Source organism: Gymnoscopelus braueri (assembly GCF_963280865.1).
Source record: "Gymnoscopelus braueri genome assembly, chromosome: 19".
NCBI classification, from domain to species: domain Eukaryota; kingdom Metazoa; phylum Chordata; class Actinopteri; order Myctophiformes; family Myctophidae; genus Gymnoscopelus; species Gymnoscopelus braueri.
Genome location: NC_137621.1, coordinates 29852276 through 29870953, shown reverse-complemented (window position 1 = coordinate 29870953; position 18678 = coordinate 29852276). Strand labels below are relative to the sequence as shown.

The following is an 18678-nucleotide window of genomic DNA, read 5'->3' as shown; positions in this document are numbered from 1 at the left end:
CCAGATACCATTGCCTTTAAGAGCAAGCTGGGCAAGCAGCACAAATCATTGTCTTCTTTGAATTTTGAATAGACTATCATCTTATATAAACACAATTGACACAAGGAATTGACACTTGAAAATTTGAATCACAGAGATTCGTTGAGAATTAGGAGGTAGTGAGACCTCTGAATGTTGTGCGCCCGGCCCGACATTCCCATTGCAGGCGAGCGTACCAAATGGATTTGGCATAGCGGGTGTTTTTAGAATCCGCTATGCGCTTTCCCAAATGTGCGTGGGCAAGATAGCAATTTTATGGATAGCGCAACAACACGCCCCTGATGGCCACACATCCAGGTGCAAATAATGGAGTCGGCATAATGTATAGTGGGTAGCGTGGCCGTAATACCGTTTAGGGACAGCGCCAGCTGCCTTGTGCGTAATTAACGGGTAGCGGGTAGTGCCAAGGCATAGCCCAGGACGGAAGATTGGGCCCTAAGAGAGTTAACTCTCAGACTTAAAGGGATATTTCACTTTCAAACATGTTTTGGGTAATTTTAAAGTCTACTCAGGCTTTTGTGAACACCCCAGACAGTTTTTAAGTTGCTTGATTCAGAATTGAGATATTTCATATTCATTTTATCAGACACGCCCCCTTCCTATACAAACCCATTGTTACTTCAAACTCCATTTTAACCATGATGGATTCATCGAAAACACCCGTCCTTGGTTCTGGTGACTCATATTTCATGAATTTCTTAAAAACGAAATTGATTATACTTTTTCATTTTCCGAAAGAAAATAAATAAATGAAAAAGCTTTTGAAAAACACTGCCCTCTCAGGCATTAGAGGGCCAATATCAGTCACCAGAACCATGGACGGGTGTTTTGGTTGAATAAGACCAAATAAAATAAATAGACTCTTTACATCTGCACGTTTATTATGTATAAATGTACAATCTATCACCAGTAAATATATGCATGAACGTACTATACAGACTATCAACACTGACTATGAAACTGGTATATGTACAATATGTGTGTACAGTCTATCAATATATAATGAGTAACCGTCTTTAATGTCCATCTTAACTGTTGTGCCTACAGGTTGTGACTGGTCCCACCCCAAGATGACGTCCCCCAAAAACAAAGCAAAGAGGAAACAGTCCAAAGACAGCATGACACTACTGCCCTGCTTCTACTTTGTAGAGGTGTGTGTGTGTGTGTGTGTGTGTGTGTGTGTGCGTGCGTGCGTGCGTGCGTGCGTGCGTGCGTGCGTGCGTGCGTGCGTGCGTGCGTGCGTGCGTGCGTGCGTGCGTGCGTGCGTGCGTGCGTGCGTGCGTGCGTGCGTGCGTGCGTGCGTGCGTGCGTGCGTGCGTGCGTGCGTGCGTGCGTGCGTGCGTGCGAGTGAGAGAGAGAGAGAGAGAGAAAGAGATAGACAGAAAGAGAGATTGTGTTTTGTCTCTGTATTGGTGTTAGTATGTGTATAAGTGGTTGTGTATTGCTGCTGCTGCTGTCTGTCTGTCTGTGTGTGCGTGCATCATAGAGTTAAAAATAATAGAGAGGGCACCCGAAATCCCCTCCCATCCACTTGCATTGAGTTGCTCACCCAGCGCATGAAGCGAATTCACCCCTTCTTCCGGGTTGGAAAGTGTGATGGGCGTAGCCTATTTGGGGCCACTGTGATACGTTCTGCGTCACAGAAGTGACGCGTTTTACGTCACAGAGGTGCGCGGCCCCGTGCGCAAGCTTGTGCGCAAGCTTGTGCGCAAGCTCGTGAGTCGAGCCCATTGGTCGAAACCGCTTTCGCTCGTACATTGTGCAGTGGCCCCGTCCGTTTAAGCTGCAGTACCTACGAATGGCCAGCATGTCCATTTCGCTTCAATGCAACCACTGGGTTCTGGGGGCTTGGCGTGCATGCATGCGTGTGCCTGTGGTGAGACAACAGATGGAGTGACTAAGGGAAGGAATGCTGATTCACCATTTCAATGCTAATCTCATCTCTGAATCACTGTTAGTGTAAGAATCACTGTATGTCCTGGATCAATAACTTCACTATGTATAAATAATCACTCTTTGTGTGTGTGTGTGTGTGTGTGTGTGTGTGTGTGTGTGTGTGTGTGTGTGTGTGTGTGTGTGTGTGTGTGTGTGTGTGTGTGTGTGTGTACGCGTGTGTATGCGTGTGTGCGTGCGTGCGTAAATTTGCACATAGATGACTGAACTAATCACTCTTAAAGGACCATATCATTCTAAACATTGTCTAGTCCTCACAGCTTCAGTCATACTGTATATCGTACCCCGTTAATTGCTTCATTTTATAGGTTGTGGTTGTCGTACACGATTAAAACTTCGCTCGTAAATCAATGTTCTCACCAGGGACAGTTTTTGTCTAGACTTTAAACGCAACGCTAACCTAATTTTGACAAACAATAGTGGCTCAATAAAATAGTCCTATTTTCCTACCTACTGTACCGCAAGTACGTTTAAACAATTGATTTCATAGCGAAATGAATGGAAAATAATGACTTCCTCACAGACCAAACCAGCACAGTACATGTCAATAACCTACTGTACACATGTTAGACATGTATCACTCTTCTCTTTATCCTTGTGTTGATATGAAAGTGTGCGTGCGTGCGTGCGTGCGTGCGTGCGTGCGTGCGTGCGTGCGTGCGTGCGTGCGTGCGTGCGTGCGTGCGTGCATGCATGCGCACGCGTGCACACGTGGTACGCATGTGTGTTGCGTGTAACTTGTGTGACACAAGTGTCAGTGTGAAGAGAGGGTGGATGAATAAATCACTCTTTCCTCTATACACACACACTAATATTAAATTCTAGTCACTTTTTGTCCTTTGTGTGTGTGTGTGTGTGTGTGTGTGTGTGTGTGTGTGTGTGTGTGTGTGTGTGTGTAGCTCCCTATCGTCCTGTCCTCTCTAGTGTCGCTGTACTTCCTGGAGCTGACAGATGTGTTGTCCCCGGCAATGGTGGGGTACCGTTGCCATGACCGCGACCTCTCTATGCCCTACATGGAGACAGGAGATGAGCTCATCCCTCTCCTGATGCTGCTGAGTTTGGCCTTCGCCGGGCCGGCTGCCTCCGTAAGCCAGACACACACGCACACGCACACACACACACACACACACACACACACACACACACACACACACACACACACACACACACACACACACACACACACACACACACACACACACACACACACACACACACACACATACACGTACCAGTGTTTCCCAAACATAGGGTTGCAGCCCATTTTGGGTCACAGACCCTTTTGTATGGGCCATGAGCAATGTTCCCTGTAAGCTGCGCGCATGCAACTGTGCACACCTCTGGAATGCGTTGTGCATAACAAATCTGCGACCTATAAGTATAGGTCTTCACCTACGTCATTACACACAACAAATGTTTTCCATCACCAGAAAAGTTACCATCCTAGCGACCGCAAACATTAGTGCGGCTACAAGATTTGTCCAACGTGCGCCTGCGAGGCTGTAGCAAAACAGCAAACACTCGCATCGACTTTTGCATCTATTGCCGCATATGGAAACTGCCCGAACTTCCCACTCAGCGCATCACTCCCCGGGGTCCTCTGCCTTACACAGAGTATGAATGATTGGTCGAGCAGTTCTCGCGATAGTACTCCGGGGGGACAATCACTCACACGCACACGGAGAGATGTTGCGCATTTACCGAAGGATTTGTCAATGCATTGCTATTTTGTAGTCTAAAGGTCATTACACACCGGCGATTATGCGAATATACGCAAAATTCGGACTCGTTCCGAATAAATAAAAGACGCCTTTTCGCTTCGCTTTTTCGCTCCATGGAAGCTTGCATTGACTTTATAAGGTTTTTGTTTTTAAACTATTATTCGCATGAAAAATTCGCCCCCGGTGTGTAAGGAGCTTTAGAATGTACTCCTTTATGTAGACATAAGCAATTTTAAATATATGTGAACACAGCACATTTTTGTCAACATTTATTAATCTACAAAACATGTATTTTCATACAGTATAATGCCAATGAATGGACAAATTGGACATGCAAAAACTATACTGATTTAGATACATTACCTTTGTAATTAGATTATATGAATAAGCCTGAGAACTTGTCATGATCTAAGGGGTTGGACAGGTGGTGTCAAGGTGACCATAGTGTACACAGTGTACATGTCCGATGTTGTTCAGCAGTTGCTTAAGTAATGTTCGGGGGTTTGAGTTTTTGCTCACGCTGTGGAAAAAAATTGAGGGAACATTGGATTTTTTTACCTTTCCTGCAAAGAAACAAGTACGTGGGAAGCGAACGCCAAAAAAAAACATAATGAAAAAATATTATAAAAAAAAAAGTAAGCAATAAAAAAATATATAAAAAATACTTAGAAAAATACAAGTTCACAAAAAAATAACTTTGAATGTTTTTGAACAATTCAACAAAGTGTTTGAAGTGCCTGTTTCACCCACTTCCGGGGGGCGGAGCCAAAATCGGAGCCCTAAGTATTTGTTCGTAGACCCCCACTTAGGGGGGGTAGAAAAAGTTTCGGAGCGATTCGGGCACTTTTCATTTAACCTGGGGTTTCAACGGGGAGTTTTTAGGAGCCTTCTCCGGGGCGTGGCTTCCGGGGGAAGGGGCGGGCTTAAACGCAACCTTGACAGGTGTGTTCAGTTTTCAAAGACCTTTCATTTGATGTATGGTACGTCTATATTGGACATTTACTTGGCTGCACACAGGCAGTGCACACAATACTGCACACAGAGACGCAGAGAGACACACAAGCCGAGCACGGTGTCATAGTAAGCTCCACTTGCGCGGAGGCGCGCCCAAAAACATTTAGAACTGTTCATGTGATGAATTTAAAATGTACTGTAAGTTTGGGCCCCGGGAAAACACCAAATATCTCTCTTTGGATCTTAAGCTGAAAAGGTTTGGGAACCCCTGTCAAAATAGACACATGCACACGTCCACGGACACATGCATGGAATTACAAAGAACAAATGGCACAACTGCTTGTCCATGGCCATGATATATCAGGGAAGCAAGAACAGCACACAGGGGATAAGAGATACCGTAGACACAAAGCTACACAGTTTGTACACATTACAAAAACATATACACACACCCATACGCACGCTGGTCCCTCAAACATGCAGACATATGCATTCTCAAACACTCAAGGCAAATTCAATCTCACTTCATGCATAGCGATCGATGGACACTGATAAACACACACCTGACATTGCCTTGCACACCAATCTCACCAAACACACACACACACCCACACACACACACACACACACACACACACACACACACACACACACACACACACACACACACACACACACACACACACACACACACACACACACACACACACACACACACACACACACACACACACACACACACTCTAATCAATAACACACAACCATGCACACACACGCATCACTAATCCATCAGTAGCATGGAAACAAGCAGACCTCTCCACCTCTCATCTATCAACTTGATTGGAACTGATCACTACTCAATAGCACCTCTCTCTGTCTTTCGCTCCCTCTCTCACCATAGATCAAGACGAGTAAAAAAAAAAAGAAAATCACCAGGACATTCAACATTATTAACATACTCACTGCCCCTCTTTCGCTCATTTCATCTTTATATTGTCTTTTCTGTATCACTGCAGACCTTGATGGGGAAATGAAGTCTATTCAATCTATTCAATATTAATAAAACTCTCTCTCTCGTCTCAGTATGTCTGACCATGCAAATTAGAAAAAAGAAAATATGCGAATAAATACTTATTAGAGGCTTTTGTTTGACGCTGTAGTATGATCAAGTAGGGTCTTAAAGGGATAGTTCACCCCCAAAATGCTTTTTTTCCCTATCGATTAGTCTTTTTTTGGGTGAACTATCCCTTTAATTTACAAAAAAACACAAAAAGTTAGAATATGGAGGTTTCTGCCCAACAGCGACAATATGCAATAACACCACTCCCCACATTTTTTCTCACTTTCTCTCTCTTAAGATCATGATGGGAGAAGGTGTGATGTACTGCATGCAGTCCAGACTGAAGACTTCTCCCAAATCAGAGGGCAGCATCAACGCTGGAGGCTGCAACTTCAACTCCTTCCTGCGGAGAACAGTGCGCTTCGTGGGTATGTATGACAACCTGGTGAAATGCTCCGTCAATAACAGCGATCGATCGGTTGGGAGGGCTGGGGCAGTATGCTAGACAGACAGAACAGTGCAGTAGGCTGTCCTGAGGTCAGGGTTGCCAGATCTGCTTATTATAATTCACCCGCAAGATTTTATTTGAAAATAGCCGATCTACAAGCTCACAACGCGTCGCATCGCGACGCGTTGTGAGCTTGTAGATCGGAAGTTAACCCATTGTAGATCAGGAAGTTAACCCATTCAATCCGGGAACGCATCTATGTCATTTTAGATTTGAGCTATAATCATTATTTTATACTTTCGCTATTCAAAAATAGCAGATATACAAGCTCATAGTGCCGTGCTACGAGCTTGTAGATCTGCACATTTTTGTCTTCGTTTAACACTTTAAATCTTTGCTTCTGGGGGGTCCTTGGAACAAAATATGTAATTTTCGGACCCCCAAAATTATATGTTGTTCCAGCGCCACAGAATATTCGAAAGAGTCGCACAAAATCTTCACGATTTATCAAAAATAGCAGATCTACAAGCTCATAGTGCAGCAGTGCCGCGCTATGAGCTTGTATATCTGCTATTTTTGAATAGCCCAAAGAAATCTAACAATGACACAGATACTTTCCCGGTCTTAATGGGTTAAGAATAAAGTTCATATCAACAAAAAGTAGCTGTTATCTGGTGTTATTGACTCCCTTCTGTCAACAATGTTTTCGCCAGGACAGGAGAGGGTTATACTTCAAGGATGCTTCAGTTTCGACCAACTAATGCATTCAACTGCTCTCTGTCTCCGGTTTACTTCTGCCTGTCGACCCTTTTATTTATTTATTTATTTATTTTTTTCTGACAGGAGAGTGGTCAGCGCACCGTGACCCTTCTTCTATATTTCATGAGGTTTTCAGGTAACTCTGAAGGCAGAGTAGCAATAGGTTTTTCCATATTTCTTGACGAGATGGAGTGGCCTCTGACACTGAATGTTTCCTTTATAAAATCCCCACGAGGATTTTATCTCACCTGCTCAGCTCGTTTTGCCGTCTTGCAGTGTGTTATCACTATATTTCATAAACCCTACACAGCATTAATCTAGACCCATTCAGTTGTTGTACTTGAACCACATGGATAGCCTTACCTATTATTATAGATCTATTATCTATAAGACCGAAGAAGAAAACCTCTTTAGGTCCTCGAGAAAATATGAAGTATTCAGTCAGTTTAACCCTCGAGCTGTCATCTTTTCAGCTATACCGTTTCAGAATAGAAAAAGGCTAATTACATGAATTAAATGAAGGGTGGCCAAAAATTAAATAGGTATTGTATACTGCTGTGCAGAACATTTCTAGAGGCAGAATATGAACCTGGCAAGTGGAAAGTGTAACCTAATTAATTCAATTTGACACAATTACACTGTTTGTGAAGAGGCTTTATAATGGGCCCGGCACAAAGCTTGGGATTGTTACTGAAGGTTATTTCAGCAGGCTGGTGAAAGGAATGACAGGATCATGTGTATAAACACCTTGAGGCTCTTGTGCTCAATCACTTGCTTTCTTCACCTTGACTTTGACTCACTCTGCCGGGCCTTCTCTCTACCTCTACCCCTCACTTTTGACCTCGCTCTTGGTCAACATTGTTGAAGAACTGTTAGACGGAGTGGTATTCAGTCGTCATTGCTATACTTTGTGAAAGAGAGAGAGAGAGAGATAGAGAGCAATAGAGTTAGAATGTTAAATACAGATAAACAGACTACGGTAATTATAATGAACGACAGCCCAATGTGCAGAATCCACCAGAGGCTTTCCGTTCATTTGCTTGCCTTTCTAACCGTGACTTTGACTTGTTCTCTCCACCGTCTCTCTCTCTCTCTCTCACTGCAAAGCAATATCCTCGAGGTTAAGTTGACGATGCACAGAGCGTAATAATGGACTTATATCAGAGTGTTATATAAATCCACTCCATCTGATAGTGAAACTGAGCTGAGGGCCCCACAACCACTCCAGTCCAGATCCATATCTGCTCTCACAAACTCTCAAATCAGCCGGACAACTCCAAATACTCCACTGATAAATCATCATGGGAGTCTGCTGTGGACCCCTCTTTGCAGGTCAATGTAGTAGAAGAAGTGGTGTTTGTATTATTGAATGGGTGGCTTTTGCCTATTATATTGCACGAGAATGAGTACAGCAGTAAAAGGTTATCTTGGGTGTGTTGAGTAGACGCTAAAAGTCTAATAAAAAGAGGAACGCACCAAAAACCAAGAAGGTTAAAGCAGACTAAAAATGCTTATTATGCTGCACACAGTGAGACAGAGAGATGGGGTAAAAGGAGACATATTGAAAAGAAAAAAGTTTGGTAAGACCAATAATAGGTGTCAATAAATGCACAGCAGCACAATGTGTCAAAACCGCCAGAGGATTTCTGTTCATTTGCTTGCCTCACTAACTGACTGACATGTTTTCTCCCACCTGCCCTCTCCCTTCTCCCTCTCTCTCCCTCTCCGTCTCATCCCCCAGGTGTTCATGTATTTGGTCTCCTAGCAACAGCTCTGGTGACAGATGTCATACAGTTGGCTACCGGGTACCACTCCCCTTTCTTCCTCACCGTCTGCCAGCCCAATTACACCGCCCCGGGAGTGTCATGTGACAACAATGCTTATATCACGCACAACATCTGCATGGGGAAGGACCAGTACGCAATTATGTCAGCTCGGTAAGATGCAGACGCACATGCACTTATAAGTGTTTCAAATACACATGCTGGACAGCCATTTTGGGGAGAATAAATTCTTTACAGCACCATACCAGCACCAATAAAAGTCACTGTCTATTCACAGCTTCAGACATATATAGTACATACATAATGCATAAACATTTTCCCATTAAAGCTGCAATCTGGAACTTTTTTGGCTTAAGGGAGGACTGGCCAGGCGGCCGGCCGTCTGGCGGGCAGACCTCTGACGCTCATGTCACACCATGACTCAGCCATAACCATATAAGGAGTTCCCAATGCAGCTACGCCCAAATATGGAGTGTGTTGTTGTCTAACTTCAATGTGTCGTCATGGGATCAGGCGCAAACAAATCAGTCAGCTCCATATATGGGCTCAAAAGGGGGCATGCCTTTATATGGGCATATACTGATGACATCAGGGGCATACAATATATGGGCATAAAAGGGACAAGGACTGACAGATACAGAGATCTCCATATATGGGCATATTAGTTGGATCGGTGGTGCGACCTAGGTGTGAGGGCCGCGTAGTGACCCGATCCTCTAGTACAATATACTAGCACATCTGCAGCGGTTGGAGGTGGTCTCCCTACGTTTCCATTGAGACATTTTTACCCTAGTGTCGGGTAGCAAGCGAATTGCCCCACAATATGAATACATTTTGATATATTTTATTTAGATGGTAACTGTTCGTGTTAGTTAGATTGTTTTTTCTTTATGCCGCTATAAAATGTCAATTACAAGTTAATAGGAAAATAAGCTTGGATGGTTGAAACAGATTAGATTGTATGAAACATTATCTGCAATAAAAGAAAATTCAACAAACAAAAACTACAAACTGTTGAATAATCATAATAATATTACACAAAGGGGTGTGCTTTACCATCATTATTGGTACTTCAACGATGCTTGCACAACTCGCACAAGCAAGCACGTCTCTCCTGACCGCATCATAATGATGCGTGCCAATAATGATGGTAAGGCACACCATCAATACTATATACTCAACAGAATCACTTACCCTACCTTTAGGCAATATTGCTGAAGTATACCATGACACGTTTTCAACTGGCTGAACATGCCAGACCACCAGTATGGTCCTGCACATGGTCATGGACACAATTCTGTCAAGCAAAAGCACAAACACACATACTAAATAGTATGTAGGTGAGCCTAATTGAAGTTTATGCATCAACAAAAGGCCTATTTGTAAAAATGTAATAGTCATAGGTTAGACAAACATAGACGTCATAGACAAAACGCATTGACAGGGTGAGATTATGTCTTAATGGTACTGATACAGAGATACTTATATTCACACATACAAAATGGAGACAACCCCATTTACACCGCATTAATGTATGCACACATGCACACAAACAAATTACATAATATACATGCATCTGCGCACACGCAGTGCAGTCCAGTGTTCCTGTGTGGACTAAGCACTGCATGTAAAAGGGAATGATTAAATTGATGCATTGAATGCAGCCACTTATTCATAATGTCTGATCTAATATACGTAGGGCTGTCCTCAACTAAATACATTTGATAAGACTGTATATTAAGGTCTTATAATGCATTATAAGGACATTTATTATGCTTTATAATGCGCTTATAAGGCTCATATAACTACCATAACTGTGTCAGTTATATAGTGTCTTTGTTCTATATTGTTATGCATAATTACACACATTTATAATGAGTGTTATGAAGCCTTATAAGTGCATTATAATGCATTATAAATGTAATTATAATGCATTATAGACCTGACCTTTAATTAAAGTGTTACCTGGTAGTGATAATTCGTAGTCATTTCACAATGACTACTGGCTATTGAAAGTTATAGACAGGCAGAATTAAAGGGTTATATTATCTAGGGTTCACAAGAATGTGCAAATCAACTAACAAAGTCTTGGTTGACTAATGAGGGGACAGCCCTAATTATATGTTGTGGTGTTTGAACTTGGGACGCAAGACACATTTCTTAGAAGAATATTCTGATAAACTGAAATCAAATTAAATTCCGCACATACCCACTGACACACACAAACAGATATTCAATAGAGCACGTCGGATAGATTAGTGATTCCGCTTTTTTATAACACACACAGAATCTAAATGAGTATCTCTGTCCCCATCTCACTCACTTTAATTTCCCCAATATACTTTCCATTATTATTTATGCATATTAATTCACAAATCCAAGGACAAACACTCTCCTTGACACACATGAACTCACGCACATACACGCACACGCACACATGCACAGACACTCGTATACACAGCATGAGGATACACAAAGACAGATAGGCATTTTGTGTTGAATACCCCCATTAAAAATCACAAACAGCAGATTGCATGCCAGTTTGGTTCATGTTCAGAGATTGCACACACATCCTCCTGCAGACAACGCACACAATTCTATTGACACGAGCCGATCACCAATATATGAGCATAAATCTCCCTGTCTCCTCAATCTCTCACCCCTCACTCTCTCTCTTTTCTCTCCCTCTCTCCCCTCAGGAAAACATTTCCGTCCCAGCATGCAACGCTCTCTGGCTTCGCTGCTGTCTATATTTCCGTAAGCACTTCCTGCATGTTGCTTGTCTTTGTGATGCATGCAATGGGTCTGTGTGGTGTGTTGAACCAGCCTGTCTTGTCTCTCTCACACACTGAGCGAATCAAATAGAACAGATCATTAAAATATGACTTAAAGGGATATTTCACTTTCAAAAAAACTTTGGGTCATTTTATCACATACTCAGGCTTTTGTGAGCCCCCCAGACAGTTTTTAAGTTGCTTGACTAAGTATTTAGATATTTGATATTCATTTGATCAGACACGCCCCCTTCCTATACAAACCCATTATAACTTCAAACTAAATTTTTAACATGTTAGATTCATCAAAAACACCCGTCCTTGGTTCTGGTGACTCACCCTGCCTGCAATATGTGAGGGGCCGTGTTTTTTCGATTACTTCTTTCTTTCTTTTTATTGTATTTAATTTTTTTCATTTTCCAAAAATAAATATTAAAAATAAATGAAAAAGTTGTTTAAAAAACACGGTCTCCTTACTTATTATCAAGGACGGGTGTTTCTGATTAATCTAACATGGTTAAAATGGAGTTTGAAGTTACAATGGGTTTCTATTGGAAGGGGGCATGTCTGATAAAATGAATATCAAGCAACTTAAAAACTGTCCGGGGGGCTCACAAAAGCCTGAGTAGACAATGAAACGACCCAACGTTTTTTTTAATGTGGAATATCCCTTTAAATGGCTATCTAGTGCTTTAGTCAGTTGGCTCGTTAGGAATCAGGGCAATCCCAGGGTCAGGGTGCCTGTTGGCTCAGACGATTTTGAGTCCTGGTGTTGTCTAGCGTGTGTCTGTTGGTTTACTGTCTCTCTACAGTGTACTATCTAAGAAATAAAGCATACAAATGCTGATGAAATAACTGGAAAGCACAAGCTATCCAAGGGCCAAAGAACCATGTAAATACCTCATTAAATACTGAACCGTGTTGCAGTCAGTGATAACCTCAAGTGCTACGCCCCTGGTTGCTTGGCCACCGCGTTCCCAGTGCACTGACAGGCTGACTCCAGCAGAGCTGTAGCAGCACAGTCATCTCTCTACGAGTTAGCCCTCCTACAGTGCTAGTGGCTATCGTTAGCCACTGGAGACATCGCTGCCGCCTCGCAGAGCCCCTGTGTGGGCTCATTAAGCCTCGGCGGACTGACTGTTGGATGGAGAGGAGGAGCGGAAGGGAGGAACGAAGCATGTGTTTGGGTTTGTTTGAGTTGAGACGTGCTGTCAAAACTGTGCAAAGCGGAGCAGCAGTAGCAGCGCATACAGTGATGTTGTCAGTGGGTTCCTCCCCCCTTGCTTTGGTCTGTATTGCATGCACTCTCCGCTGTCTGTTTCTCATTAATTTCTGTTGAGCGGTAACAAGGAAAATTGGACAAAACTTCTAAATAAAGTATATTGAAAATACTGTAATTGGGATATGAATTGAGATACATGTAGACAGCCTTTTCTACTCTTTAATTGAGGCTTAGGATATGCTCATAAAACTGCATGACTGTGTGTGTGTGTGTGTGTGTGTGTGTGTGTGTGTGCGTGCGTGCGTGTGTGTGTGTGTGTGTGTGTGTGTGCGTGCGTGCGTGCGTGCGTGCGTGCGTGCGTGCGTGCGTGCGTGCGTGCGTGCGTGCGTGCGTGCGTGCGTGCGTGCGTGCGTGCGTGCGTGCGTGTGTTTAAGAAACATTTCTGATGATTTCACACAGTTGCAATAAAATGAGAAATATTCTCCCTCATGTAATTAGAACTTTTGGACAGGACATTTTGCAAAGCACCAGCAGCTTATCTAGGAGCTTTCTGAAATCCACAATAAAGAGATGAACTGTGGAAGTCGATACTGCTATTGATGTCTTAATTGTACAGCAGTTGTGACTTCCACTGCATGTATATAATGCATCAATGCACACTCTCCCTCTGTCCCTCTGCAGATGTATTTCAATGTCTGCATCAGCAGCACCACCAAGCTGCTGAAGCCATTCCTGGTGTTTTCCTTCTGTATGGCGGCAGGCCTGGCAGGACTGACACAGATCACTCAGCACCGCAGCCATGCCATAGATGTGTATGTGGGATACGCTATAGGAGCCGGTATCGGGGTCTACCTGGTCAGTGACATACGTTCTATGTGCTCTGTGCTCTGTGTCTGTGTGTGTGTGTGTGTGTGTGTGTGTGTGTGTGTGTGTGTGTGTGTGTGTGTGTGTGTGTGTGTGTGTGTGCGTGTGCGTGCGTGCGTGCGTGCGTGCGTTTGAATGAATCTTCACAGTCATCATATCTCAGCAGCATCACACAGCCTGTGCTAACAATCGCTGCTGTTCTCTGCGTTACCTCACAATGTGGCTTCCACACTTTCTCTCCCAAGAGTTTTCTTTTCTTTTTTTTAAGGCTGGCCAAAAATAGCCTTTTTTCTATTAGAGAGGGAGCGAAAGAGAGAATGAATAATCAGATAAGAATTCTCTGGAACAATTTTCACACGGTTTTAAGAATAAACTTGCCACTGTTTTCTTTTTGTTTTGTTTTTCAAGCCCCCCCCCCCCCCCCCACTTCCTCCTCCTTTTCTCTTTTCCTCTCCTTCTGTCTCATCTTACACTTTTGAAAAGAGAAAGAATTTCCTCCCCGCTATTGAAGGATGAAAAGAGAAAGCAAGCGATTCATGCTGACTTAAGGCTACACAGAAGAAAAAGAGGAAGCTATCTATTCACTCATGCTCTTGTGTATGCATCATGCTAATAAGAAAATCTAATTTTCTTCCCCCTCGACTTTAGATGAGAGAAAATACACTTTCACGGCCCAGTGCTCCATTAAGCATGCTGAGCACTGTTTTCTCTTCATTCATTTCTTCTCACCCCTGCTCACACTTGTACCTAACGTCCTGTCCTGTGTGTCTGTCCTGAGCACAACAACAAGACAGATTCCTGGCAGCCTGGGTTGACATGGAAATAAACTATTGAAACTCACTCTCCCCCCACAAACCCCCCCCCCCCCCCCCCCACACACACACACACACACCTCCCCTTCCTTTCCCTGTACCCCTCCTCTCTCCATATCCCCCTCTTCTCCTTCTACCCCCTCTGCCTGCTTCCATCAGGCTGTGTATGCAGTGGGGAACTTCAAGGCGTCAGAGGAAGATGCCCCCATCCACACCAGACATTCCCCAGCCAAGCACAAAGACCAGCTGCGGGTGCTGAGCCAGCGGAGCCACGACTCCCTGTACAGGAAGACCCCGAGGGCCTCCGAGAGCAGAGAGGAGCTGGGCGCCGGTCTGGGAAACGGGGGGCGCAGCAAGGTCAGACGGGAGAAGGCGTCGCTGGCCTCTCTCAAGAGAGCCAGTGCCGATGTGGAGCTTCTTGCGCCCCGCGGCCCCATGGGTAAGGAAACCATGGTGACCTTCAGCAACACCTTGCCCCGCGTTGCCAACGGCAACAGCCCCATTTCGCCTTCGAACGAGCTAGTCGGCGTGCCCGTGCAGCGTCACATGACCTTCCACGTGCCCTTCGACCCCCAGAGGTCTCGGCAGCTGGTGTCGGAATGGAAACAGCGCTCCGTGGAGCTCCGCAGCCAGAGCTCCCGGGACGAGGAGGAGGCGTCTGAGGGAGCAGACGGGGGAGAGGAAGGAGGGGCGGGAGGAGGAGGAGGAGGAGAGGGAGGAGAACAGGGGATGCCTTCGTCCCTCTACCCCACGGTGCAGGCCAACCGGCCCAGCGCCACGCCGACGGGGGCCAGGGTGGTGGTGGTGGCCCCCCCGCTGGTCCACATCCCCGAGGAGGCCTGCCGGCCCCCGCCCGTCTCCCCCAAGAGTGCCAAGACCCGCGCCAAATGGCTGTCGCTCACAGAGGGAGGCGGGCCCAAGGAGCCGGGATCAGGCCCTATCGCCGTGTCGACGCCCCGTGTTCCGAGCACTTTGCCCAACCAGCCTCCCGGCCAGCCCAGAATCATGCAGGTGAGACACCATCATTACGGTGTTGCTGTAACGGTCATTTTGTCATGCTGTGTCACTCTTTAATTTCAACTGGCAGGCATCCAGTGTTGCAAAAGAGACTTTTGACTGGAGGGGAAATTTAACCCATTAAGACCTGGAACTGTGTCATTTTTAGATTTGAGCTAAAAAGCATTATTTTACACTTTGGGCTATTCAAAAATAGCAGATCTACAAGCTCATAGCGCGGCACCGAGTGCCGCGCTACGAGCTTGTAGATCTGCTATTTTTGAAAATTCTTGAAAATGTGTGCAAATCTTTGAATATATCTTTTTTTAAAGCAAACATTTTTAACTCAAATCTTTGCTTCTGGGGGTCCCTGGAACAAAATATTTTGATGGGGGTCCGCGGCCAAATACATATCATTTTGGGGGTCCTTGACATGAAAAAGATTGAGTACCACTGATATAGAAACAAACGTTTTTCAGAAAACTGTTGAGATTTAGGAGACATGTAGAATCGGCTTCAGGTCTCAATGGGTTAACAGCTGTCAAACACCACATTGTGGGTGTACTGACAAATCTAGCTATGATGATATATGGGATAATCAAAACAGAACAACATTTTTGGGGGTTATTTATTAAACTATTTAAATTAAGTGATCCTTCATGCCCGCCAGGACATTTACATTCCCAGACTCTGGTTCTTGACAAGTGTGTTACTCTCTTGTAGACACCCGACATTTATCCTACATCTGTATAAGATAATAACTATATTCCATTAGCACTGCAGTAGCCACTACTGCCTATTCCTTCCCAACTCTAGTAATAGAGTAGAGACTAGGGATATCATATCAAAAATTCTGTCTGAATTAGCAGATTTCAGTTGAAATTGGAACTAAACAAAAACAAATCCCTTCAAATCACAGCAGTGGTTCAGCTGTTGTAGTGCTTTGATGAAGAAACATTTCCAGCATGACGGATGTTGTAAAAGACTGATTCGTCCCGTCTCGATTCCCAGGTCATCGCCATGTCCATGCAGCAGAGCCACGGCGGACCGGTCACCTCCTCCGCCAAGACCTCGGACTCCGCCTCTTCCTGTGGGGGCGGGTCTTCCAACGGCTCCGAGTCGCCGTACTACCGCATCCCCTCGGACCGCGGCGACAGCATCGGCGGCGGGAGCAACCCGGGCAGCATCGCCAGCATCGTCACCATCGACGCCCACGCGCCCCACCACCCGGTGGTGCGCGTGTCCACCAGCAACGGGAAACCCTGGGAGTGGAGGAACACCATCAGTGGGAACATGCTGAGTGGGGACGCCGCGGCGGAGAAGCACCACGGAGCTCTGCAGAGGCAGGACAACGTCAGCCAGTACCGCGACTACCGGACCCTCCCCGTCAAGACGGACTCCCTGTCCTCGTCCTCCTCCACTGGCGGCGGAGGGGGAGGGGGAGGAGGGGGAGGGGTAGGAGGAGGAGGAGGGGGAGGGGGGGTAGAGATGATGGAGGAGGACTCCACCCCGCTGCCTCCCCCACCCCTCCCCTCCATGGCCTCCTCCGCCCCTCTACCACCCCCTCCCCACCTGCTGTCCTCCTCCCCGCTGCCGCCGCCCCCACCTCACCACCACCGCAGCTCCTCCCCTCTCCCCCCACCTCCTCATCCCTCCTCCCCCCTAATGCCTCCTCCCCCACACCCGCATCATATGCCCCTGCCGCCTCACCCGTCCTCCTCTCACATGCCCCTGCCTCCTCACCCGTCCTCCTCTCACATGCCCCTGCCTCCTCACCCGTCCTCCTCTCACATGCCCCTGCCTCCTCACCCGTCCTCCTCCCACATGCCCCTGCCTCCTCACCCGTCCTCCTCCCACATGCCCCCGTCTCCTCAACCGTCCTGCCCCTCCCTGATGCTCCCGCCTCCTCCCCACCCTGACCTGCTGATGGACGGTCAAGGCCAGGCTCTGTCCCGGTCCTCCACGCTGCCCCGCCGGCCCTCGGCCCACAGCCATGCCGAGCAGGAGCACTACTACAAGACCATGCAGAATGAGAGGATGCTATAACAGAGTCCACCATACCACTGGAGTGTTGTTATATATTGCTGGAGTCGGGAGAGAGAATGTGTGGGTTGTACCTGACTGTGGCGTGAGAGTTTTTTTTTAGAGACAATTTGGGTTAGTGACACAGTGAAACTACGACAAAAGGAAGTTTTGAGATGATTTAAGGACGTGACAAGATGATGAAAAAACATTTGGAGACTATTCGGATGAGGTGGAAAATGAAACTCATTCACTTGTAATGTTTTGAGACGGGAATGATTCAAGTGCATTCATGAACAAGCAGCTTCATTCAGAGAGACAGGAGATGAAAGAGTGCGAAGCAAGGTGTTACGGCAGCTCGCGCATACACACACACCAAGGGATCTGTAGCCTTTTTACCCCCTGCTCTGCAGGGAGCCCAGCTCACACACAAAGGTCCCTCGGAGCTGACTGGAAAAGAACAGACAAGAGCAGGCAGGGGAAGAGAGGTAGAGAGAGGGGGAGTGCAAAAGGGCAGACGTAAAAAAAAGGAAGAGAACACCGCTCTGCACTGTGTATACATACAGACAACAGCACATGAGAAAGGTGAAAGGAAGGAGAGACTTGAGCCTGAAAGAGAAGCTGTGGAACACAATGAATGTCTGTCTGGTATCCGCTTGATCAGCTCTTCCCTGAGTGCGGAAACAAGACAGAGGAGACAAAAACAACCGCAGGCAATACTAGCACTTCTTTAACCACCTCAGTGTTCTCAGGTTGCCAGCCATCTCTCTCTCACACACAGACACACAGACAGACGCACACGCACGCACAAACGCACACACACGCACACGCACACACACACACACACACACACACACACACACACACACACACACACACACACACACACACACACACACACACACACACTTGTTCAAATAGTCATGCTCCCAAACATTTGAAACCTAGGGGTTTTCCTCCTGAACAAACCTGTTAGTTCCATGTACAGTACCAACCGCAGGTTCAACCAGACGAGCTCATCTGCCATCTCCACCACAGAGAAGCAGGGACCTTACTTTTTTTTTTACCAACTGAACAAACAACAAACCAAATCCCAAACTTCCACCTTTGTCGCAGAGCGAATGTGCCAGCAGCCCGCCATGAGGGCCAGCTCAGGAAATATCCGCTTATAGGCAATAACAGCGGGGGGGGGATGAGGAGGAGCGTGGAGGAAGAGGAATGGAACGAAGAGGAGGATCTCGCACAGTCGGGCAACCTTGCATGAACGTCA

At 45.9% G+C, this 18678-nt stretch overlaps 1 protein-coding gene across 1 annotated transcript; it reads left to right on the top strand.

The window, feature by feature from the left end:
- Window positions 1-1109: 1109 nt before the first annotated feature.
- On the top strand, window positions 1110-17432 carry plppr3a (phospholipid phosphatase related 3a; the record flags this gene model as incomplete). Its single annotated transcript, XM_080413440.1, has 9 exons — window positions 1110-1190; window positions 2892-3077; window positions 6026-6155; window positions 8676-8871; window positions 11418-11475; window positions 13396-13569; window positions 14550-15401; window positions 16398-16826; window positions 16869-17432. 9 exons carry the CDS (start codon window positions 1110-1112, stop codon window positions 17430-17432), a joined length of 2670 nt encoding a protein of 889 aa, XP_080269566.1.
- Window positions 17433-18678: the final 1246 nt, after the last annotated feature.